This window comes from Notolepis coatsorum (genome assembly GCF_963971535.1).
Source record: "Notolepis coatsorum genome assembly, chromosome: 16".
NCBI classification, from domain to species: Eukaryota; Metazoa; Chordata; class Actinopteri; order Aulopiformes; family Paralepididae; genus Notolepis; species Notolepis coatsorum.
In genome coordinates, this window is record NC_140180.1 from 74076038 (window position 1) to 74101876 (window position 25839).

The 25839-nt window shown below is 41.7% G+C and overlaps 3 protein-coding genes across 5 annotated transcripts in view; 1 reads left to right on the forward strand and 2 right to left on the reverse strand.

Moving 5' to 3' along the window:
- Positions 1-6240: 6240 nt before the first annotated feature.
- Positions 6241-12448, reverse strand: asb12a (ankyrin repeat and SOCS box-containing 12a; the record flags this gene model as incomplete). The annotated part of the gene is made up of 4 exons (XM_084332088.1): positions 12273-12448; positions 11495-11826; positions 7207-7735; positions 6241-6386 (listed from the first exon to the last, which is right to left on the reverse strand). The coding sequence occupies exons 2-4, from the start codon at positions 11780-11782 to the stop codon at positions 6241-6243; spliced, it is 963 nt and encodes a 320-aa protein (XP_084188214.1). The 5' UTR covers positions 11783-11826; positions 12273-12448.
- A 1183-nt stretch (positions 12449-13631) lies between these two features.
- On the forward strand, positions 13632-20694 carry LOC311243250 (uncharacterized protein). 3 transcript variants are annotated; one of them, XM_084332399.1, is made up of 4 exons: positions 13632-13710; positions 14674-15065; positions 17080-17235; positions 17386-20694. In XM_084332399.1, exons 2-4 carry the CDS (start codon positions 14679-14681, stop codon positions 17479-17481), a joined length of 639 nt encoding a protein of 212 aa, XP_084188525.1. In that variant the 5' UTR covers positions 13632-13710; positions 14674-14678; the 3' UTR covers positions 17482-20694. The 3 variants fall into 3 exon arrangements, with proteins under 3 accessions (XP_084188525.1, XP_084188526.1, XP_084188524.1); XM_084332400.1 differs by having other exon boundaries at positions 13670-13740; XM_084332398.1 differs by having other exon boundaries at positions 13677-13917.
- Positions 20695-22002: 1308 nt separating this feature from the next.
- Positions 22003-25839, reverse strand: part of zc4h2 (zinc finger, C4H2 domain containing) — a 32259-nt gene continuing 28422 nt past the window's right edge. The window contains exon 5 of the mRNA XM_084331684.1: positions 22003-22734. Coding sequence (XP_084187810.1) covers positions 22621-22734 — 114 coding nt within the window. The 3' untranslated portion in view covers positions 22003-22620. The remainder of the gene's footprint in view (positions 22735-25839) is intronic.

Sequence of the window (25839 nt, forward strand, 5' to 3'; positions counted from 1 at the left end):
CATCTTGGTGAGAACTGAGAAGTGATGTAGAAATGTGTCTGTTTGTGTGTCCTATAAGAAAACTTAAGGTATACGCGTGTACAAGTGCGTGGGTGTGGACATGTGTGTGTGTCGTGTGTGTGTGTCTGCATGTCGAGCCTAGGGATATAGTGTAGAAATATGAATATTTTATGCTGTGTCTAGATAACTGAAATGAGACTCTGCGCTGCTTGTTCACGTTAATTTAATGTGAAATGACAGTGCTGAGGGTGAAACAAGGACCCCGTGTAATTACCAGCACCTGAGCAGAATCTGAGATCAGTTATTATCTGCTCCACTGGAAAGTACAGCACAGTGCTATTCTGACCTCTAGTGGTCAGCTTTGGTGTTACATTAGACCGGGAACTGTACTCATAATAACCGTGAAGGACGTGGCAGGTGTATTGATTGATTGATTGAAAAGTTTATTAACAGATTGCAGAATGGGTACAGTACAGTACAGCTCAATACATACAATTGTTAAGGGGATGCAGACCAGAGAAAGACTTTCGTCTTGTTTACATCAGGGTCCCCCATTTTCAATTCATCATAACATATATGACATACAGATAGACAGTACTGCTACATCTATACATTTATGACATATCAGATTTGCAAATACAGTACTGTTTGTGATACAAAAGTGTCCAGAAAAGGAGTGTATATACATTTGGCGTAGAAACTGTACATTGTAGCCCCTTTCGTGACTGACTGAATGTGATGCACGCCAACAAGGTTTGGCCGAGTGAATCCACAGTCCCTTGCTCCCCCATTTTAACTCTAATAAACATTTAAAATAATTTGTATAAACGTGTAAACAGCTAAGAACGTATGGCCGCTCTCCCCCGAACGCCGCAATGAGGTGTTGGGTATATCTGCAGAGCCGCTTTGCCGTCTCGGTGATATTTACACGTTTATAAAAACAATTTAAAATGTTTATTAGCAACGCCGAGCTTTCAAACCAGTGCGTTTCTCTGCCCAAGACCCTCATGCAAACGTGAGTACCTATGACATTTCTCTGCGATACTTGTATAACAAACGTTTCGCATCGGACCAGTTCTTCAGAGTTAAAATAGGGTGGTTTCCTATAGGGGAGCAAGGGACTGTGGATTCACTCGGCCAAACCTTGTTGGTGTGATTAAATGATTGATTGAAAAGTTTATTAACAGATTGCAGAATGGGTACAGTATACAGTACAGCTCAATACATACAATTGTTAAGGGGATGCAGACCAGAGAAAGACTTTCGTCTTGTTTACATCAGGGTCCCCCATTTTCAATTCATCATAACATGACACACACGACACAGACAGTAGCCTACTGCTACATCTATACATTTATGACATACCAGATTTGCAAATACAGTACTGTTTGTGATACAAAGTGTCCAGAAAAGAGTGTATATACATTTGACGTAGAAACTGTACATTGGAGGAGGTTGGGTAGGTGGGGGGGGGGGGGGGGGGCTGTACATTGGAGGTGTGTGGGGGGGGGGGGGGACACTGTACATTGGAATACTGACAAAGCCATACTTGGTAATTTACTGTACAACTGGGTTAGGACATTTGTAGGGGCCAGTTTCGAATTGCAGTCTCCCGTAGGTGTTCTTTGAGTGAATGAATGAAAACTTTATTTAACAGATTGCAGAATGGGTACAATACAGTACGGCTCAATACATACAATTGTTAAGGGAATGCAGACCTGAGAAAGACGTTTGTCTTGTTTCCATCAGGGTCCCCCATTTTCAATTCATATAGACATTTATGACATACACAACATACATGACATTTATGGCATAGGGACATATAGGTATTTAGTACTGATACATTTGTGACATAAACGGTATTCAAATATACAGTACTGTTACCCCTAGATCCTGACAGAGTATATACATATGATGGGGAGGGGACTGTACATTAGGAGGGGGTGGGTGGGTGGGAGAGAAATATACATACGGCGGGGAGGGAATATATACATGCGGTGGGGAGGAGACTGTCTATTAGGAGGTGGTGGGGGTTTTGGGCATTTACGGTGGCCAGTTTCGAATTGCAGCCTCCCGTAGGTGCTCTTTAAGAGCGGTTTTGAATGTGGGCAGGGATTCACATTCCTTTACAGCTTTGGGTAGGGCGTTCCACATTGATGTGGCATAATTGCAAAACATGTTTAGTCCCTTGTTTGAGCCGAATCTGGGTTTAACATGATTTGTGGAGCTCCCTCTGGTGTTGTGATTGTGATATTCACTGACCTTTGGGAAGTATTTTGACATGTACATGGGTACCTTGGTCGTGTAGTGTATCTTGTAGACCAGGCCCATTGCAAGTTGCTGTACTCTGTCGTCTACGCCATCCTAGGTTGTCAAAGTGGGCAGGGGTGAGGTGGGTTCTAGGAGTCAGGTCAAGCAGTAGTCTGACTAGTTTGTTTTGAGATGTTTGTATTTTGGTTTTTAGTGCCTTTGAGGTGCTTTGGTACCATGAGGTGCAAGCATAGTCATAGTACCCTTGAATGAGTGCTCCTGCCAGAGTCTTCAGGGTATTCTTGTTTACCAGAGAGGAGATCCGGTACAAGAATTTAGTTCGTTGGTTGACTTTTTTTTATTACATTGGATGCCATTTTGTCACAGGAAAGATTAGCCTCTAGGATGGAACCCAGGTAGGTAATTTCATCTTTCCTTGTGACAATATTGTCACCCACTGTAACTGAGAAGCCGTCGGTCTTGCTGAGTTTGTTATTTGAACCGAAGAGAATGGACTCTGTTTTGCCCATGTGTAATGATAGTTTGTTATCGGCGAGCCATATGATTTTGCCTAGTTCCGAGCTGAGGATTTTTCAACCTGTAACTTGTTCTTGTCAGAGACCAGCAGGGCTGAGTCGTCCGCAAACAGGAACAAGTTGCAGTCACAAGCTGACGACATGTCATTTGCATAAATTAGGAACAGTAGCGTTCCTAGTATGCTTCCTTGTGGAACACCACAGCTCACTGGGAGGGGGGGGGGGATAGGGTACCGTTTACCTCCACCATCTGTTCTCTCCCCTCCAGGTAGGATTGCATCCAGCTCACTGATAGACTATCAAAACCAATTGCTTTTAGCTTGTCAATCAGAATGGTGTGATTGACAGTGTCGAAGGCCTTTTGTAGGTCCAGCATGACCATGCCGCAGTATTTGCCCGCGTCCACCTCTTGTTTGATGTGGTCGTTCAAATAGAGAAGGCATGTGTCAGTGGAGTGGGATGTTCTGAAGCCAGATTGGAATTCGTAGATTAGATTTTTTTCCGCAAGGTACTTTTCGACCTGTTTGTATACAATTTTTTCCATGACTTTCGAGATGGATGTAAGGATAGAAACAGGGCGGTAGTTGCCTGGGTCTAATTTGCTGCCCTTTTTGTGCAGGGGTGTTACTCTCGCAATTTTGAAGTCCTTGGGGACGTGTCCCTGTTTTATGGAGAGGTTTATTATGTGTGTGATGACTGGGGTGATGGCGGTTGCTGAGTCTCTGAGGAATTTGGAGGGGATGTTGTCATGGCCAGTGGCCTTGTTCGGTTGGAGGGCGCTCAGTTTTTTTAGTACCTCATCTGTAGTTACCATGTGTGTGTGTTACCATGTGTGCATCACAGTCAGTCACGAAAGGGGCTATGGCAGGTGATTATGTAGGCTAATCCTCATAATGTTTCCCCTTGTGTTTGTGTAATTACCATAGGTCATAGGTTTTGTATCATTATTAGACACGTCGACATCTCAGGTAGTAGGCTATATAACATTTGTTTAAAGATCCCCTCCAGATGTATTTTAAACTCTTAAATAGGATTTTCCACCAAATATTTCTGAAAATGGCTCAGCAGCATCACTAGGATGTATAAAGGATCTATGAATATGCAAATTGGCAACAAGCATACATTGATATTTAGCAGGAATTCCAAATTGGCAGGTTATATTCTTTCAAGACATGTCAATACTTATTGTGATGCTAAAGGTGTTACCACACATCACACCGGCAAATCCGTGTACTTAGGCTTTTTTTGTGGCTGCGGAAACACTGTCTATTTCAAAGCCATACCTCCAAGACGAGTTAAACATAAATAACAATCTGTATAGTCAAAGTCACACCTCCAAGAGGAGTTAACCATAAATAACAATCTGTATAGTCAAAACCACGCCTTCAAATAACAATCTGTAGTCAAAGTGACACCTCCAAGAGGAGTTAACCATAAATAACAATCTGCATAGTCAAAACCATGCCTTCAAGAGAAGTTAACCATGAATAACAATCTGTATAGTCAAAACCACGCCTTCAAGAGGAGTTAACCAAGAGAAAACACTTGTTTGAGCGGAGGGGATCTTTAACCTATTACATCTGGTATAGTCGTCATAATGTGTGTTTATATGATTACCATCTAAAGTGTTGTATCATCGATAACCATCCAAACCTCAGGCAGTATACAAACTCAGTTTATTTAATAAATATGTCTACATCTATTCACAAACTCACATTCTTCAAATAGAAACTGTAAAAACCGAAATCTCAAGTTCAGTGACACCTAGTGGCGTAACGCAACAGTGTACAATAGAAAACAGTGTGCTGTACTCCGTCAGGTTTATAAATACAGGCTACATTTTAATAATAATAATAATAATAATAATAATAATAATAATAATAATAATAATAATAATAATAATAATAATAATAATAATAATAATAATAATAATAATAATAATAATAATAATAATAATAATAATAATAATAATAATAATAATAATAATAATAATAATAACTTAGTTTTATATAGCGCCTTTCAAAAGACCCAAGGTCGCTTTACACGGCCAAGTTCAGCTCCAACTCCATAGTGAAGTTTGCGGACGACACAGTGGTGGTGGGGCTGATCTCTGACAACGACGAGAAGGCCTACAGGGAGGAGGTTGATGAACTGGCACGCTGGTGTCAGGACAACAGCCTGCTCCTGAACATTGGTAAAACCAAGGAGCTGATCGTGGATTTTAGGAGAACACAGCAGGGGACACACACACCACTGTGGATAAACGGGGCTACCGTGGACAGGGTGAGCAGCTTTAAGTACTTGGGGGTCCACATCTCAGAGGACCTGACATGGACAACACACAGACTCAGTCGTAAAAAAGGCGAAGCAGCGCCTCTACCACCTGAGACAGTTAAGGAAGTTCAGAGTATCGGGGAAGATACTCCAGTCCTTCTACTCCGGAGCTGTAGAGAGCATCTTGACTGGAAACATCACTGCCTGGTATGGAAACAGCAAGGCACAGGACAGAGAGTGGTGCGCTCAGCTGAGCGTACTACGGGTATTGCACTACCACCCCTGCAGGTCTTATATAACAAGAGATGCAAATCCAGAGCCTGCAGAATAATGAAAGACCCTCACCACCCCAACAACAGCCTGTTCAAGCTGCTGCGGTCAGGCAAATGCCTGCGCACACCAGCAACTAGGACAGAGAGACTTCAGCTCAGCTTCTTCCCCCAGGCCATCAGAGTCTTGAACACTGAACTCTCCACACGCAAGCACACATGAGCACACACACACACATGCTGCACACGCTCACACTCAACGGTCACTTTACACAATGGAAAGGTCACTTTAAAAAAAGAAAAAAGAAAAAAAGAACGGGAGTGGTTCTTGTATAGTAAATAGATGGATATAGCAAGATAGCATAATAGTATAACTGTATATTGTATAGTATAGTATTGTATAGTAGTGTACATAAGACCCAGTGCCTCATCCGTAGCTAAGATTGTATTGTATCACAGGACCTTAGTATGTCTTTTACCATGCTTTTCTGTAAACTTTATGTACATTATACCTGTTATGTCTTATTTCTATTACTTGTATTATTGCACAATCGCTGCGGAAATGACCACCCGCATTTCACTGTATGCTTGTATGCCGTGACAAATAAAACTCTTGATTCTTGACTTGACTTACATGGGGGGGGGGGGGGAAACAAAAGTAACAAACATAGTGGACAGACACAACATACAAAGTGATAAATTAGGGGTTAAAGGCCAAGAGGCCATTTTGCATTAAGATTTGTCGTGTGTGTAACACGCGGCATCTTTTATTGTATTTCCTCTTGATATCGTGAAAAGACAGAACTCCACCATGCAGTCATGAATGGATGATGATGATGACGATGAGGGTGAAATTAAGGCACTAGCATGTATGTCCGTCAATTTCGTCGTCATTGCGAGACAAAGGGAGATCAGAGCGGAAAGGTGACGTGCTTCAGGTAGTTCCTCAGGATCTGAGGAATGTCCAAGCTGTCGTCCACAGCGGCGTCTTTGTTGGCCGCGGGCAGGAAGCTTCGAATCGCTAGACGAGTCTGTGACATCAGCGTTTTGGGGCAAACTGGAGGCAGAAACGTGAAAAATCAAGAGGTCAACGTGTGCATTGGATCTACCACCACTAGAGGTCAACGTGTGCATTGGATCTACCACCACTAGCATGTCTTTAAAGTAACACGTTGACATTATAGGAAATTAGCTTACTGTCTTCTCCAGAGAGAGACAAGAAGATAGATACCAGTTTCCTCTCTGTGTGTTCAGTAGAAAGCTATCTGGCTGCATGTTAGCCTAGCTTAGCACAATGAATGGAAGCGGACATGACCGGTTAGTCTAGGCATTTTCCAACTAACAACTCTCCCGAAGGCTAACCAGCACTGTCTGCTTCCATTCATTGTGCTAAGCTAGGCTAACATGCAGCCAGATAGCTTTCTACTGAACGCACAAAATGTTGCCGTGTTCCTTTAAGGTAACACATTAACATTATAGGAAATGTGCTTACCGTCTTCTCCAGAGTCAGAAAAGAAGATAAATACCAATTTCCAGTTCAGTGAGAAAGTTATCCGGCTGCAAGCTAGCCTAGTTTAGCGCAAATTAATGGAAGCGTATATGGACCAGCTAGTCTAACTGTTGGCCAAAAACACCTCTCCTAGACTTTTGAGATAGCCTATCTGGTCTGTATCCACTTTCGTTCATGTGTGCTAAGCTAGGCTAGCTTGCAGCCGGATAGCCTTCTACTGAACTCGCAGAGAGAAAATTGGTATCCATCTTCTTGTCTGACTCTGGAGAAGACGGTAAGCTCAATTTGGCACGTTTCTTTTCAAATCGGTGATACCTATTATTACACATATTCAACAAAACGTGGACATAATAATCCTCAGTCTCACCTCTCTCCTTGAGCAGCAGCACCACGGCTTCATTCTGCTTGGTGGTCTTGTCAATGATTAACGTCGGCAGAAAAACGTCCGCCCCAAAGTCTATGAGCAGCTCGGTGTACTCCACCCCGCAGCCGTAGCGCAGGCACATCTCCAGCACCGTCTTGGGCTGTTTGATCCGGGCCAGCATCGTCTCGTCCGTGCAGTTGTAGTTGGGATTGGCCCCGTGGAGCAGCAGCAGCTTGAAGCAGTCCAGGTGTCCGTACACGGCGGAGATGTAGAGGGGTCCCCTGCAGGCCGTGGCATTGGTGGCCCACTCGGGCACCTTGGGCCTGACGTCCACCTCGGCTCCATACCGCAGCAGCTCTCGGAGGACATCTACGTCCCCCTCGCGGGCGGCGGTCAGCGCCGGGGAGCAGTTGTTGTACGCGCTGCCGTTGGGATCGGCCCCGCCCTTCAGCAGAGCAACCACGCAGTCCAGGTGTTTCCCGCTGACCGCCGTGAACAGCGGTGTCTGGGCCTTCACGTCCAGGATGTCCACCTGTACACAAGCACAGCAACACAGAGTCAGACACACACGTCTGGGCCTGTTGTTGTTGTTGTTGTTGTTGTTGTTGCTGTTCCAAAATACGATTTAACAAAGGATTGCTTTTTTTTTGTTGTTTGTTTTACTTTAAAGTCAAGTCGGATCAGATTTATATGTAGAGCCCAAAAGCACATCACATTATCTCAATGGGCTTCACAGGACCACAATGGAACAACACCCCCTGACCTTTAACCCTCAGTGAAGATAAGGAAAAGTTCTTTACTACTTTAGGAATTCAATGAGCGATCCCCCCCAACTAGCTTGGCCAGACATGCAATGGGTGTTGAAGTGGCAACAATTTAGAAAATAAATACAATAAGGGAGTAATAATACTAATAGACCACTGCACTCCACTGAGCTCCTACTCCCCTAATCTGCGCATGTGCCGGTTGGGGAGTAGGTGCCGAAAAGCGACTATAGCTCGGCCGAGAAAGTGCAGATCGACTTGGGGTTGATCTCTCCGTGTTCAGGAGACTCTGGCGTATAAAAAGGTCTATTGGCTCATGTCTCCAGCACTCTCCCATGAGCTGAAAATACCGGAAGTGTTGCGGTGGTCATACTAATACTAATAATGAATTGTAAAAGAAATACAAATAATAATAGTGATAATAAACAATACAAGGAATATCATAGAAGGGCATCAATGTCCAATGAGTTACTACCCAGGGTGATCATAGAGCAACACAATGAGTTGCTACACAGAGTGATCATAGAGCAACACAATGAGTTACTACAGAGTGATCATAGAGCAACACAATGAGTTGATACACAGAGTGATCATAGAGCAACACAATGAGTTGCTACACAGAGTGATCATAGAGCAACACAATGAGTTACTACAGAGTGATCATAGAGCAACACAATGAGTTACTACACAGTGATCATAGAGCAACACAATGAGTTACTACACAGTGATCATAGAGCAACGCAATGAGTTACTACACAGTGATCATAGAGCAACACAATGAGTTACTACACAGTGATCATAGAGCAACACAATGAGTTACTACACAGTGATCATAGAGCAACACAATGAGTTACTACAGAGTGATCATAGAGCAACACAATGAGTTACTACACAGTGATCATAGAGAAACACAATGAGTTACTACACAGTGATCATAGAGCAACACAATGAGTTACTACACAGTGATCATAGAGCAACACAATGAGTTACTACACAGTGATCATAGAGCAACACAATGAGTTACTACACAGTGATCATAGAGCAACACAATGAGTTACTACACACAGTGATCATAGAGCAATATACAACTTTGTGAGATGGTAAATGAATGTCCATAATGTGTTTGGGGTTTTTGGTTCGTTTTTTTATCAGTCTTTTTATTTAGCATAATATATCAAACATACAAATCTGACAAAGGACAAACCAGCTAAATCACCCATTATCCGCCAGAGTCAGATGAGAAGATTGAATTGAAGAATTTTGGTGTGGTTGTAAGTTGTATTTGTTCACTTTTTACAGAGCTTGGTTAGCTGCTCCCTTCTGTTTCTAGTCCTTGTGCTAAGCTAGGCTAACATGCACCTGGACCTCTCTCTGGGGCTACTGGACACAGAGATTAAACTGATATCAATGTTTTTGTCTGACTCTGGGGGAGGAGTGTTCCTTTAAAGGGGGTCAGATATGTATAACAACATACTGTCAACATAAAGGTCCCCACAATGGATTCCTTTGATACCAACATTTAGTCTCTGACCCAATGTAGCAAATGGCTCGATCGCGATGGCGAACAGGGATAATAGGCATTCTGACTTGTACCGTGTTGGAGCTCAAATTAAGTAGACAGGTTATTGTTGGTGTGCACAGTAAAGAACTTTAATCCATGATATACATTTAGAGCTGAATCCACATCTTAGTGCGTAATCTGTACCACTCCCCCCGATTAAACGCCCAGTCTCTGGCGTGTCAGGTCACGTGGAGAGGAACTATGACAAATATTGAAAAGGTTTCTAATATTGAAAAATAAGTATAGATTTTGAATTAAGCCCATTTGGTCAGGTTATATATAATCGAAGGCAGAATCTTTTCCAACTGGCTGCTGGAACCTTTCATGAGAATTTTTGGATCTGTGTTCAAAAGTGAGACCGGACGAAATTAGTTACCTTCAAGTTTGATTTTTCTTGTCTTTTTTTGGGGATTAAAGACATGACTGCCTGGCGCATGGTTGGAGGTAAGGATTTTGATGAGAATTGTTCTTGAGAATTATTAATGACAGTAATAAAGGGGAGACTTGGTCTGTGACCCATCAACATCACCAGACTCTTGACATCTTATTTCCAGGTACACTTACAGGCAATATAAAACATCACTGCTCAATGCACCTCTATGGGAAGTGTGTGTGTGTGTGTGTGTGTGTGTGTGTGTGTGTGTGTGTGTGTGTGTGTGTGTGTGTGTGTGTGTGTGTGTGTGTGTGTGTGTGTGTGTGTGTGTGTGTGTGTGTGTGTGTGTGTGTGTGTGTGTGTGTGTGTGTGTGTGTGTGTGTGTGTGTGTGTGTGTGTGTGTGTGTGTGTGTGTGTGTGTGTGAGTGTGTGTAAACAGTAATATATGGGTAGACTACAGGATGAGGTAGGTATTTGTGATTAGATAGGTATAAGGTAGATAGGTATAAATTGAGTATAGGCAACAGAGTTCAGAGTTTGTACGGTATGGATAACAGAGCCCATACACATGGCCAACAGAGACATATACATAACAATGTGTCTGCATTTCCATTCAATGTGGTCCCCAAACACTCCACCAGCACAATCAGAAAAGTACTGCACCAAATAACATTGCTGAGTTATTTTGCACATAATCTCACACACATCCAAAAACTAATTTTGAATGAGTCATTGAGAATAAATGAGTTTGAATATGGCCACCGGTGGACATTGAATCCTTGTGTTGTGTTAATTACAGCTCAATGAAATGATAGGTAGGTAGCCGTCCCTATAAGACAAGGTATTGCAATTTCTTCATCTACATAATATCATGGGGCTGTAATTAACGCAACACAAGGATTCAATGTCCCCGATGACATCACTCCTTTACTCTCAGTAACTGTCAACCTAAAGCAATGTGCGCAAAACTAGAGTTTTTGGATGTGTGTGAGATTATGTGCAAAATAAATCAGCATTGTTATTTTGTGAAGTGCCCTTTTAACTCAATGCAACATCCAGTCCATTTTGGGCATACATTTTTTTAAATGTCCCCCACTTGGCAATGTAAGTCAAAGGTCATCCTGTGATGAAATGTTGAATCAATTTAATTTCTAAATACATGTGCTGGGAAGATTTTGTGGGCATTGGATTGAAAATAAAATAGTTTTACATGATCAGTCAAAGGCCATCAGTCATCATCAGTTTGGAAAGAATTGTAACTGAAAATGTAATACGTTCCCAATAATGTACCGTAATAAGGTTTTACATGATCAGTAAAAATCGTATTACAATATCAGTCAGGACGTTGTATTACATTATTGGTTAAGAAGTTATTACATTATTGGGTTTTATTACATTTTCAGGAGTTATTACATTATTGGGAAATTATTACAATGTAAAATACAAGAATGTCACATAATGCCTCTGGCACGGTGTGTTAACCATTCATTTCATTCATAATTATTTTTAAGGCACACACAACCCATAGCCATCTCAGAGAGCCCTGACCTGAGAACCACAGAAGCCACGCCCCCCCCATGCTTCTAATCTCACCTCTGCTCCGTGTTCCAGCAACAGCTCCAGGCATCTCAGGTGTCCCAGGGCGGCGGCGGTCCGCAGGGGCGTCACAGGGATCCCCCACCCGCTGCGGACGTTGATGCACCTCCTGTAGCTCTCTTGGGGGAGCAGCTCGGAGAGCAGAGCGTCGTCGTCGCCGGTCACTGCCTGGATCAGAGCCTGACACAGCTCCTTGTCCGCCTCGTCCTCCTCTGTGGGCTGGAGCAGGGAGAAGATCTTAGAGATGTCCATTAAACTCATGTTGCCGGGTTCTCCCAGAACCATAGTGTACCTGCAGGACGCACACCCTCACGTCAGACGCGCTCCATCTGGAATGACAGACAGAATAGATACATAAGCACACTAGAAATACACAAACACATGCACTGACCAGAGGGACATGCAATTCACATACACACTTGTTATCATTGTGGTTTACTTTCTTTGAAATGTATTTATTATTGTTTTTACCACCACAAACACCTCTGAGAATATGGCCAATACAGCAGTGAAGACTGACGTTCACTATCTGACATAAACATAAACCACACATGTTACATTGTTTGTGATATATCTATATATACCAGTATGGAACCAATACAAGTATCCTACATATATCTTGAACATGTGGTAATTTGAAAATGCTCCAACACTACCCCCCCCCCCCCCCCCCCCCCCCCAACCTAATGTTTGCTCTATCTATCCCAAAGACATGTGAATTGCTCTCTCCCCAAAAGCAAAATGGACGTTCCCAACAAGTTCCCATTCAGCTTACCTTTATGTGTCACCAGCCAATAAAGTTATTGCCAGGGATGGTAATCAGGGGAGCAGTCGTAAACACTTTCACGACTCCATAAGTCACGTGGAAGAAAAAGGAAGCTTCTCCAAGGAGTCTTGGATATATCCACGAGACTGAGAGAGCTGATGGCTTCAACACAAACTCTCTCTCTCTCTCTCTCTCTCTCTCTCTCTCTCTCTCTCTCTCTCTCTCTCTCTCTCTCTCTCTCGCTCTCTCTCTCTCTCTCTGTGTTGTGTGTATGCCACTGTCTGACCCAGTAGACTGGAGAGGGGCCAGGGCTCTGGTGGGGGTCTAATTTTAGGCCATGGATGGACCTTCCTAAACTTCCATTCTTGGAGAGGGGTATAATTAGAAAGGTGATAAACTTGTGACACCCTTGGTGGGCCGGATTGGTGAGTGTGTGGCTGCACTGTGACTCTCTCTGTGTCCTGAGTAAACAATTGGCTCTAATGACTAGGACACCCTATAGGCCATGCTGCTGAAGTGGAAGTTTACTAATTTGAAGATACTCCATCATCCCTAAAGGCACAAGATGGTGAAGTATAGCTTGTTATAAATGTAACTCTCAGAAGATACTCCTTCCTATAGGCCATTATAAATCTTCCATTTTTGATTTTGAGTCAGTGTAACTTGCTGTAAAACTTATCAGCGGATTTCATTTTCTACAATAGAAATGTTAACACTTTGTTACTGAGTCACACTGAAGCAGCCATTTTGGAAAGGTGCAGCTGCCTCAGCTGGTAGGCCTTGGAGGAGCAGGCAATCAGCTGTCCCTCTTTGCCAGACCCACCGTGTCATCATGTCCCTGTCGGTCGGGGGTCAGGTTATGCCACACCACATGTTTTGCCAGATGGCACAAGATTACGGATTCCTGCCATTTTTCTTTTATGCACAATGAAGAGGATCATTGGAATTCAGCACAGACACAAGCAGTTTCTTGTGATATGATAATCAATGTTTGTTTTAAGGCAGATTCCCTGTTCCTAAATTAATTATATTTATATTATTATAATAAAGTACATACTTATTTTTGGTTCAATACCCCCAATACAACAAAAGCAAGGGAAAAGTAAACAAATTAAACAAATGATGTGAAGCAATAAAATAAGAACATGAATAAAATAAAATAAAATAATAATACAAGAATTATACAACTATTTTCTATTTGTCTTACAATTAGTTAAGACCATAATGCATTAAACTGTCATCTAACTGTGATCTAACGTCAACACTTTATTAACTTCATTTTGCAGTCTTCCCTTCCCTGCGTGGCACTACTATCTACCACTAGATGGCGGTACTGACTCGCTGTTCGCAGTGAGTGCAGCTCTGAATAATGTTAAAAGAAGAGGCGGTGTAAACAAATCACCGAAGCAAAGACACAATATTCAGAAAGGAGACGGCACAACTCCAAGTAATTTCCTTTAACTTTATCACCGTCACGGTAGGCGCGGCTACCGCATACCAGCAACGGTTCATTGAACTTTTCCCTTCTTTTATGTTTGACTGAAGTTGCTAGCATATGTAGTCAGTGTAGCTAAAAGCAGAGACCTTTGCTAGTAGTTTGCCAGTCTTCATTTCCCCTCAAGCTAAAAGCTTTCCAGGCGGAAGTCTTATAAAGGTCAGATGTTGATGCACGAACACACTGTTGTTTTGCGAGACTGCGAATCTGCTCACTCAACTGCAATTATGATCTTAAATGTTAGCAGCATGTCCGCTTGTTAGCCATCTACAGGTCTTCCATTAAAGCGCGTTATCGCACTTTCAAGTCATTCAGTTGAAAGTGCATTTTCTGCTGCTGATTGATTGAAAACTTTATTAACAGATTGCAGAATGTGTACAAATACAGTACGGCGCAATACACACAATTGTTAAGGGGATGCAGACCAGAGAAAGACTTTCGTCTTGTTTACATCAGGGTCCCCCATTTTCAATTCATCATAACATGACATACAGATAGACAGTTTACGATGAATTGAAAATGGGGGACCCTGATGTAAACAAGACGAAAGTCTTTCTCTGGTCTGCATCCCCTTAACAATTGTATGTATTGAGCTGTACTGTACTGTACCCATTCTGAAATCTGTTAATAAAGTTTTCAATCAATCAATCAGTACTGCTACATCTATACATTTATGACATACCAGATTTGCAAATACAGTACTGTTTGTGATACAAAAAGGGGGTCAGTTTATCCAGTTGCTTTCAAGTTTTCTTTTAGATTAAATTAGATTCAAATGTACAGCACATTACAACGAAAATAAGTTTGGTATCCAACCAGAGTGCAAATGTAACGGTAAAGTGCAGTAATAATATACAATGTATACAGTATACGTGATTAAACTGGATGTTTTTAAACAAGTGATTGTGCCTTTAGACAAAATGGAGGGAGAAGAGGAGGCACTGAGGTCCTACTGCAGGAGGATGATCTCACATATCCACAGAAAACAGCCCATTGAGACCTCGGGATGGGAGGAGAGAAGAGAGACACAAAGAACCCAAAGCAGGCGGGAGGAGGAGGTGGGAGTGGCTCGGTCCAGACCCACAGAGTTGAAAGCGACAGGGAGAACAGTCGGAGTAAAGGATAAACCTGGTGACCACAGACACCGTGACCTCCCTTTCTCAGAACCCGGGGAGAGATATGAAGGAGAGAGAGACACAACCTCCTCCTTCGCCGAGCTGATGTCTCAAGGTCCCTGCGCCCTGACGGTGCCTCCTCTGCTCATTTCACTGCTGAAGCGCAAGGCTTTCGACGAGCAGATGAGACTGGTGAGGAACCGAGGAGAGACACAATCAAAACCAAATCATTTATCATTTCCTTCACAGCACTTGGAGTACTAGCGAGCTGAGGTCAAGGTCCCGTCGCCCCCTCTGTCACCCCCTCAGATAATTTCACCTTTTCAAGGAGCAGATAAGACTAGTTAATAGTAGTTATTAATGCATTTGTAGGATTTTCATTACAGCACTTAAAGGGATATTTCACTTTAAGTAGAACACTTTAAGTAGAACAAAACGTGTCTGCAGTCTTACCTCTATCTAAAGTTTAGGTAGATAGTTCTAGATAGTGGCTAGATAGTTATCTCTATGACTAAACTAGTGACCACTGCTGTGACTCCCTGTCGTCCACCATCAACACCATTGTTCCTCCCAGGTGTCGGACTCATTCACTTTTATTTATTTTTAACACCTAGTCTAAACATCACCCTTCTGTGCTTTTTCCTTGCACAATACTGACAAGTATGCACTGATGCAGATCTCAGAGCTGTTTTACATAGTATTTCTATGGGACCTTTTTATCACACACACACACACACACACACACACACATACACACAGATAGCCATGTTCTCGTGAGTTGAGGGGACATTCTATAGACTTGCGTTTTTCCCTAACACCTTATCATAACCTTAACCATAACAACTACATGCCTAACTTACCTAACCCTAAAATAGTTCCTTTACCTTGTGGGGTCTGACCAACATCCCCACAATGACAAAAACAAATATTGTTTGTATCACTTGGGGCATTTGGTAGTGAAGAGTCAACACCTCTTCTACAATCTAAAGAGTCACTATCTAGAGGTTAGTGTTACCCTATCCCAGTCAAGTATCACTATCTAGAAGCTCAACAGAAATGTCTGCCCTCTCGATGCCATTTGACGTTAGAAATTCAGCCATGAACAGTGACTCTTTCTTAGAATTAAGCCATATCTCACTCACAACACCCCTCCTCCTCATTCTCCCACGCCAGAAAGAGTGACAGTGACCAGCTGCAACAAGCCAGAGATTTTAACAAACACCTGCAACTGTATTTCAAAGACCCATGCTTGTAAATGTATCTAACTTTGGTCTTTATTTTCTCCCTTACCAGCTGTGTGTGTGTGTGTCGGTGGTTAAAACTGATAAAAAAGAAACAGAGGTCATGAGTTCATCTGATTTAACGTTACACCCAAACCCAGAAACTCATGGAGCTACATTTCTCATAATTTCTCTCTAGAAACAAATGGAGAATCTCTTGTATAATTAATTCTTACTTGAGTCTATCAGGCCGTTAAATGCATTACATTTCTTGGAACATTAGATCATGGGAACCTATATTTCCACTACGGTTTTTATGAAAACTGATTATGTGACACTCCCCACTAACGATACAGAACAATACAGAAATGGCTGTATCTCAAAAACGAGTTACAAGAAGCCATACTGGAGGAAAGAGAACTACATACACATGTAGTGCCTATATTAATTAAGGCACTACAATATGTGAAATCAACATGTTTTTATTGTCCTGTTTTGTCAGTTCTTGCAGCAAATTTAAAAGAACACGCCAACATTTTGGGGAATTATCTTATCGTCTTCTGCAGAGAGAGACAAGAAGATAGATACCAGTTTCCTCTGTTCGTTCAGTAGAAAGCTATCTGGCTGCATGACAGTTAGCCTAGCTTAGCACAATGAATGGAAGCGCACATGACCGGTTAGCCTTCAGGAGAAGTGTTAGTTGGACAATGCCTAGGCTAACCGGTCATTCGTTGTGCTAAGCTAGGCTAACGTGCAGCCATATAGCTTTCTACTGAACACACAGAGAGGAGACTGGTATCTATCTTCTTGTCTCTCTCTGGAGAAGACGATAAGATAATTCCCCAAAATGTTGGCGTGTTCCTTTAAGTGTTTCTACCTTATATGTGAGGCTATTTCCTTGACATACTAAACGCAGTCGTTAGCCATTAATGGGTTAAGCAAATACTAGTGGCTCCTCCTCGCTCAGTGATCTGTTTGTGTGACAGGCTGCGGAGGCGGAGCTCCACGACCCGTCAGCCTGCAGAGATTGTGAGCAGAAACAGGCCTCTCTGGCCTTGAGCGCTTTTATCCGGAGGACGATGACGCAGCTGGAGGCCCCGGCGCTGGCGGACAGACTAAACACACGACGCGTCTGCGACAGCGTGAGTGTCTTTGCTAAAGGACGTCCATTCCGTGTCAGCTCTTTCTACACCACGTCGCCTAGTAGACGACAATCAATAGTCCAAGTTTGAGTCGTTCGATCGCATGCAGTGGATTGCGAATGAATACATGTTTCTTTCTTTGTGTTACAGCCTTACAGGACTGCAGGATCTGCCTCTTGGGGGGATTTGTACGGCACCTATCCAAGTCCTCCGATGCCCCTCGCAGGGTTTGGGAGGAATTGTTAAGTAGATACAAGAGGGTCACGGCAACCTCTCGTTGCCCTGACAACCAAACTGTGACATGGTCATGGAGTTGCCCTGGCAACAGATGCGGTACAAGGGGTTACCTTGACAAAAATACACAACAGGAACTAATTTAGCAGGATCTCACTGTGTTTTTTATTGTTTGACCAGATTGCTGCAGGCATGACGGACTGAGTATTGACAAAGGAAATGGAGCAGTGCTACAGTGTAGGCTGTATTACCCACCTCTCTGTGAACAATGATTTATTGATCCATGTATTGATATTGTCACATGCAGTCCACTTTCAACTACAACTGGGGGTATGAGGTGTTTAAGAAATGTATTTCATGAATATATTCATATATATAATATATTCCATGTTCTTTGTTTGAGAGCTTTTCATGAAACACTTTACAGACATGATTATAGATTATAAATGGACTTGAAAATGTCTGGATTTTAAAGGGATATTTCACTTTAGTAGGACTTGTTAGGTTTCAGCAGTCCTCTTCACTTACTCCATGTGAGTGCATCTACAAGTAAGTTGACCACTGCTGTCAACAACCACTGCTGTCCCCAAGTATAAACAAACAACTGCTGTGCAGATTTCAATAAAAAAAGACACTTCCAAGTCAAAGGAATATGTTTGTTCTTGGCATTTGATATGTGTGTAGATTAGGGGTGTAACGGTACACAAAAACCACGGTACGTACCTCGGTTTTGAAGTCACGGTTCGGTACGGGTTTTCGGTACAGTGGGGGAAAGTTTTGCTTTCCATGTTCCACTCAGGGGTGATGTAGTGTGCAGTAACTAATTGTACTTGTAGGGCTGTCAACGAATATTCTATATTGAAATTAATAATCGACGTAAAAAAAAAAAAAGTATATTAGATTGTGAAAAAAACAGCCCCCGGTGGGCGGTCGTTAGTGGTTAACATACCGTTGTATTTGTTCGGTACACTACACAGCCGTTCGGTACGGTACACACTGAAACGGTTCGGTACGGATACGTGTACCATTACAATAGTGTAGATGTATTAACTTTAGAAAACAATTAAAGCAGATCCAATACATTTGTTGTATGTTTGGGAGTGGTTACCTATGGTTACTGCTGCCTTGCTGGCACACTCGCAGAAAGTTGTACAATGTACTTCAAACATTACAAACAGTATACATTTTAACTACTGACATGTATTTTCTGTTGGTTACAAATTTAAGAGACTCAAAATAACATTTGATTTAAATTAGAAACAACTTTAAAGATGGAGTTGAAGTAAGACATTTAGCTTCATGTATATGATGTTTTGCAAATAGAATAAGTTAACAATTTGTGCATAAATTGTTATTGCATTCAAAATAAGTGAATTTGTTTTGCTTCTATGATAATCGTATGTGATGTTTTGCACAATATATAATTCTCAAAATCCTTCCAAAAAGTAATACTATGTGGGCAACCTGAGAACAAATGAGTTACATTCCACTGTCAGAACAAATGCTAAATCCAGATATAGAGACGGCTTTGCGTAGGAGTGTGCCTTGCAATATTAGATTCTATTTGATTAACTTAGATTATTGTTTCCCTGTTTCTAAAAAGGAATAAGGCACTACATGTCTTCAATACTATCTCTTCCTTAGAGTCGCATCATATTTTTGTTGACGTTTCTTAACAGTAGTATGTCAAATAAGAAAATTAGATCTACTCTTAATAAAAATGATACCTCTTGCCCTGCTTTATACCTCTTAGCTTTTGGAATGGTACATTTGAGGACATTGACTGGAGAAAAAAACTGGTTGCATCATTATGTTATACAACAAAATTACTGAAATCTGATGGAAAATAATTAAAAATTGTTACCCGGTAAATACCAGAATAACCAAGTATAGTGCAACTGTATTATGTATGTAAATTTACTGTATGTAAATGTGAACTGTATCCTGTACTTGCTCATCATGCAAATCATATGCAGAATCTTTTTGGGAGTGTAACTACAATATTTTGGAGTGACCTTATTGATGAGTAAGGTTTGGAGGCTTCGCTCTTACTCCAAAATATGTTATTTTTGGTGTCTCATCCTTGGACTCCGATTATATCTTTGTAATTCAATTACTATTATATTGGCAAGATTTTACATCCATGATGTAACATCAGCAAAGCCATCAAAACATGTCTAGAATGTACTGCATTTAACCCATTTTCAACCCTTGTTTTTCTTCCCCTCAAACTGATTGTACCCTGCCATTGTAAGCTTTTTCCTCAACGTTATTTATAATTGCTTGTAACCCTCTTCACATGAATTGTAAGTTGCATTGTTGTAAAAAAATTAAATAAACAAAACAATACTATATTCTGTGAAGAGTTGACTGTTAGTCAAACGACATCTTAAGTGAGAAATAGTCCATTTACTGACAATTTGAAAACAAAACAAGTACCTTTAACCCTTTCACTACCAAATGGTTAACCCTTTCACTGTGACAATACATAGGGTTAACCCTTTCACTGCCACACGACAGGGTTGACTCTTTCATAACCCGTCCGTAGTGGTAGTGAAAGGGTTAACACAGAACACTACATTACCTAAAATAATATTGCTGTATAGTTTGTTTATACTTTAGAAGTATGATATTTAGACTTGGTCCTCAAAATTAATGGAAGTGGTCGCTAGCTTACTTGTAGATAGAGGTAAAACTGCTGATTCTTTCGACAAGTTCTACTAAAGTGAAATATCCCTTTAAGTGTTTTTCTGTTTTCTTTTAAGGAGGGAAATGAAGCTGTTCCTGATGTGGAAAGGGTTTTTTCAGAGGGTGTGATTAATGTCTAGCTTTGATCTTTATTTCCTCCCTTATCATCTGTGTGTATTAGTGGTTGAAACGCATCAAAAAGGATCTGATTTACATCCAAACCCATAAACCTCATAGAAATGCATTGGAAACTCATGGTCATGGAGATACATTTCTCATAATCTCTCGCTAGAAAATACATTGGAGAATCTCTTTTATAATGAATTCCTACTTGAGTCTATCTGGTCATTGAGTGCATTCAGATTCTTGAACATGGGAACCTAGATATTTCCACTACTGTTTTTATGAAAACGATAAAAGCTGACATTACTCCATGTAATGAATGATGGCTGCATCTCAAAAACCACATTGAGTTACATCACCTGCTCGGTAACGTTGGATTCAGAACCAGTTGTATTTTAATATGTGCTTTGATCTTCCTACATTCCACTGCATGTCTCGTGTATGTATGTGGAAAATAAAACTTGTGAATCCAGTCTAAGCATGTCAAATGATTGTTAAACTTATTTTTGTGATTTATTTAGCTTATTTTTGTGATTTATTTAGCTATCTACCAATAGAGGCCCTGCAGGGGATGTCTGTAGTTCTCTTTCTTCCAGCATGGCTGCCAGGCCCCGCCTCCTGCTGTGTTGGAGGAGTGAAGAAGGTCAGGACAGGGTCATGTTATATGTGATGGAGTGAAGGTCAGGATGGGGTCATGTTATATGTGATGGGAGGAGTGAAGGAGGTCAGGACAAGGTCATGTTATATGTGATGGAGGAGTGAAGAGTGTCAGGAAGGGGTCATGTTATATGTGATGGAGGAGTGAAGAAGGTCAGGAAGGGGTCATGTTATATGTGATGGAGGAGTGAAGGTCAGGATGGGGTCATGTTATATGTGATGGAGGAGTGAAGAAGGTCAGGATGGGGTCATGTTATATGTGATGGAGTGAAGGTCAGGATGGGGTCATGTTATATGTGATGGAGGAGTGAAGGTCAGGATGGGGTCATGTTATATGTGATGGAGGAGTGAAGGTCAGGACGCGTGATTACCAAACCTAGCCGCATTTCTGGCAGACGCTCTGATTGGCCAACGGCAGTTTCTACACTGGTTAAGCTTAGGCACTCTTCGAAGTTGGTTAAGGTTAGAGTTTGTCTTAGAGCATGGCGATAGAACGGCAGGTAGTTTGCAGGCTGTTCGATGGGCAAAGACACAGCTCGTCACGCGATTGGGCAAACATGTCAGTGGCCAATCAGAGAGCGTCAGTCAGTGCCAATCAGAGAGCGTCTGCCAGAAATGCGGCTACGTTTGGTAATCACGCGGTCAGGACAGGGTCATGTTATATGTGATGGAGGAGTGAAGGTCAGGTCAGGGTCACGTTATACAGAGTGCTTTGTAAGCTGTGTGTGGATGTGTTCAAGCCAGTGAGGTTTTGAACAAGGCCTGGTTATGTGTGATCTCCGGAGAGGATGTGAGTTACAGTTCTGGACACAGTCTGGGGGGAGTACAGACAATTGCAGTAGCCGAGCCTTGGACCCAACCGAGTTGATGATGGTCTGAGTAGCCAGGCCTTGGACCGAACGAGGGTTTCAGAAGCAGGAATAGAGAGGGACGGTGTTTCTGAGATGAAAATAGGCTGTTCTGATGATGCGGTTGATGTGGGTTTCAAAGGACAGGGTTGAGGCAAAAATGACACCAAGGTTATGGCCAATGTTTTGTGTGAAGAAATAAAAATAAAGACCAGCATTCAGTACAAAACAGCCATTTATTTCCGTATCACTGTATTAAAGTAATACACAACACTATTCAAAGCAAAGATGTTTTGCTTTTTCCTCGTCTGCGGTCACCCACTTAAAAAGGCATCGACATTAAAACGACATTGTGGGCAGTTTTAACTTTAGGAATAAACCCATTTGCTTTTCATATGACAAGGAATTACAAGACAGCCACGGGTAACACATGCATTCTCAAGGAGTTAAATATAAAGTACAGTACAATATATCTGCCTAAGGCAATAAACAATAGCCAACATGGGGCACAGTTATTTGAACTTAAATGTTCAGTCTCTTTTGTCATTATTGCAATTACATGGTCAGGGGCTAATGAACCTAACACGGGTTATATACGTCACACGTCCTAAGCACTGATAGAAACTAGAGGATAACATTAATACCTTGGTAATGTGGCAAACTCTGTAGGGAACATGTCCGGCGGCACAGATCTAAAAAAAGAAAAAGATCTGCTTAATTTCCGACCAAGACCCCCTCGTGTCTCCTGGTTCTAGAAATGTACCCGGGCCGCAATTAGATCGGAACCCGTCTCCTTTTTGGCACTCGGGACGGAGAGCCGGAGGCGGGGCGGCTTCTACTCGTCGGGTTTCCTCTTGGGCTTCTTGGGGTTGCGGGAGCGGCTCTTGGCTTTGCACAGCGGACAGATGGGAGCGTTGCGGTGGATCTGCTGGTGGCACGACAGACAGGCCTGGAGGAGAGAGAGCCAGAGAGAAGCGGAGACATGTCAAGGGAGCGAGTGCATCGTGTGTTATTATCCTGTTGGTGGGGAAGTGAGTGTTGGGTGTGTGTGCTAGTGTTTCCTTATACATGTTGGACTATAGGCACGCTGCAGCTTCAACTCTTAAAGCCTCTTCCTAATCTACTAACTTACACTCAACACTGTAGCAAAGTCTGAACACTTTGATGAACATTGTTACTCAGCTGATAGAGTTGTACCCAAAACTTTTAAGACGCTTTGGATAAAAGCGTCAGCTAAATGACTAAATGTAAATGTATTACCGGTGACCGGTATGATACCCACCACTGTGTCCTTTATGAAAAGGTTGGATGGCCATCTCTGGTTGAAAGGCGTAACGATCATTGGTATTTGTTTGTTTTTAAAACAGTTACTGGTAAGCTTCCCCCTTACATTACAACTAGGGATGCACGATAATTATCGGGCCGATATCAGCAATTATGACGTCATCCCGATAACGTTATTGATAGCTCCGATAATATAGAATATAATTTTTGGTAAAAAAAAAAAGCGGTGTGGGTGAATTGGGATGAAGGGCGTTTGTTTTTACTGTAGGCTCCTCCCGTTTTGCCAGTACAGTGGTACGACTGATAGCGTGTGGTTTAGGAAGATGGTGTTTTACACAAATCCAGCTCTCCCTTTCTTGGCTGTGACGTACCCACGTAAGTTTCAGAGGCAGCGCGGATGTAAAAAAAGATGGCGTCAGTAGTGTGGGAATAGTTTCAGAGGAAAAAAGTTTGCTTGCTATTTGTAACAAATGAAATGCAGAAGTTCCACGAGGAGGGAAAAGGGCAACAACTTATAATACATCCAACCTAACAAGTCACCTGCAACATCACCACGATGGTGTGTTAAAAGCCTACGACGACGCGCGAGCAGCTAAAGCTTATTGCTCCGTAGTAGCCAGGTTAATTTGCACCACCAAGCACTGCTTAAAAGCTAGCGGCTTGAGCCCTTGGGTCATTTCTGTCAAACTTCTTTAATTTAGCAAACGCCTCGTCAATAGGTACAAACGCTGCGGGTTCCTTTGTAGCTGGCTTTGGATTCACAGCAGCTTTAGCTGCTCGCGCGTCGTCGTAGGCTTTTAACACACCATTGTAGCGGTGATGTTGCAGGTGACTTGTTAGGTTGGATGTATTTGTTGACGGATTGTGAATTTTCTGATTCAAATTATATTTATTTGGAAAAATAAATATAGTCACTTTATCAGTCAAAACTGTTGTCTTGGCTTGGTTTTGTTCATAGTAGTAACGCTCATGTCACGATAAATCTGGTTAGGTCAAAACTACAGGAATATACATTTCTTTATTTTTTTATCAAATCTTTTTTTATTCAGTTCCTTTTTGACGTAAAAAAACTTTTATAATACAATAAATATCGGTTATCGGTATCGGCCTTGAGGAGCAGAAAGTTATCGGTCAAAAAATCAATATCGTGCACCCCTAATTACAACAGTGTTGGAATGGAATCTTGGAACCTATTCTACATGTTCAAATGGCTGGTTGGTTCTTAGCATTCCTTGAGTTTAGCTCTGAACTAGGAAAAACAGCTTTTTCCTTTGATGCTTCCAACATCTGGTATGCCCTCCAACTGACTCTGAAGTTCTTCCTTCTCTTGCTGCATTTAACCTGTTAACGTCCGGCGGGTCGTATACGGGCCGTCACGCACGCGCGCGAACGTCGCGGCACTTTGCCCTCGTCTGCCGGCTCCAGGCTGCGTTTTTGCAGATCAACCAATATATTGTTGGAAAGTTGAATTTGCTGCCTTTTCGATCGTCACCCCACTCGACCTATTGTGTGCTTCGAGTCTCGAGTTACAAGACGAAACAAATCAATGAGGATAGTTATAAACTTTGGACCTGTAGTGTAGATAAGACTTCAGGCTATGGAACAGTTATGTTCTCCAGCTCCTACCTCTCAGCTGGAACTCAAAAACAGGCACATGGCAACAAGTAAACAAAACGTGAGTCACTTTTATTTTTATTCCAGTGTGTTCAAACCTCTACCTCTATTACATTAGCACTCAGAGTGATTCTTCTCCTATTGTGAAAGCAAGTTCAGAATGTTTCCTTTCAAAAGAGACCAGGCTCATGCATGTGCTATAAGGGGTTCAAGTAATAAATAGCAAATTACTTTGGGTATGCAATAGTCAGGCGTTTTATGCTAAATGTGCGCTAGGGTATGATCTCTCGCCACTGTGTATCAACTTGTAACCATCTTAACTGATTTGTATTGTTTATTCTCATTTGTTGTGCCTATATGTATGAATCTACTGTTAACTGTGTCTTGTTTTGTAAGCTCACCGTCACTGTAATCGAGGGTGTGTTTGTGAGTTGAAATAAAGGTTTGAAATTAAATTAAATTGTCATTGCACAGCACAAGTACAATACAACGAAAATAAGTTGGCATCTAACAGTAAAGTGCATTAACAATATACAGTGTGATTAAATGGAATATATATAATGAAGCTACTGAGCAAATATGCTAATCAGATGTATGTACAGTACTATTATGAACAGTGATACAAGTATAAATACAATATGGTAGTAACTAGTAAACCATACATTAACTAAGTAATACCAACCAGTGGTATAACTAGTAAATACAGTGTGTATATAAACAGGAATAAATGCAGATATAGATAAATATATATATATATACGGTATATACAGTATTATTGTACATTACATCTGTAATGTATTACGATTACAGTGTATGGTGGAGTGTAAGGGTGGAGGTTACTGTCTAAAAGTAGCTGTGATTGTGAGTGTTTATCTACTTAAATTGGGTTGGTGTTCAAACGTACTTGTGTGTATATGTGTGTGTGTCTACCTTCCTCGTTGGGGGTTGGTGTTTAAAGGTTTAAAGGTTGCCTGTATATATTAAGAATTTATATTTTCCCAAAAAGTTGCCATTTTCATACCTGGGAGTATAATGCCTCTCAATCTCTTATGCCTAGACTATTATTATATTGGACTGGATTATTATTATTATTATTATTATTATTATTATCATTAAATCATTTCTTTCTCTCTTTTTTTTTTACGTGTGTAATGCA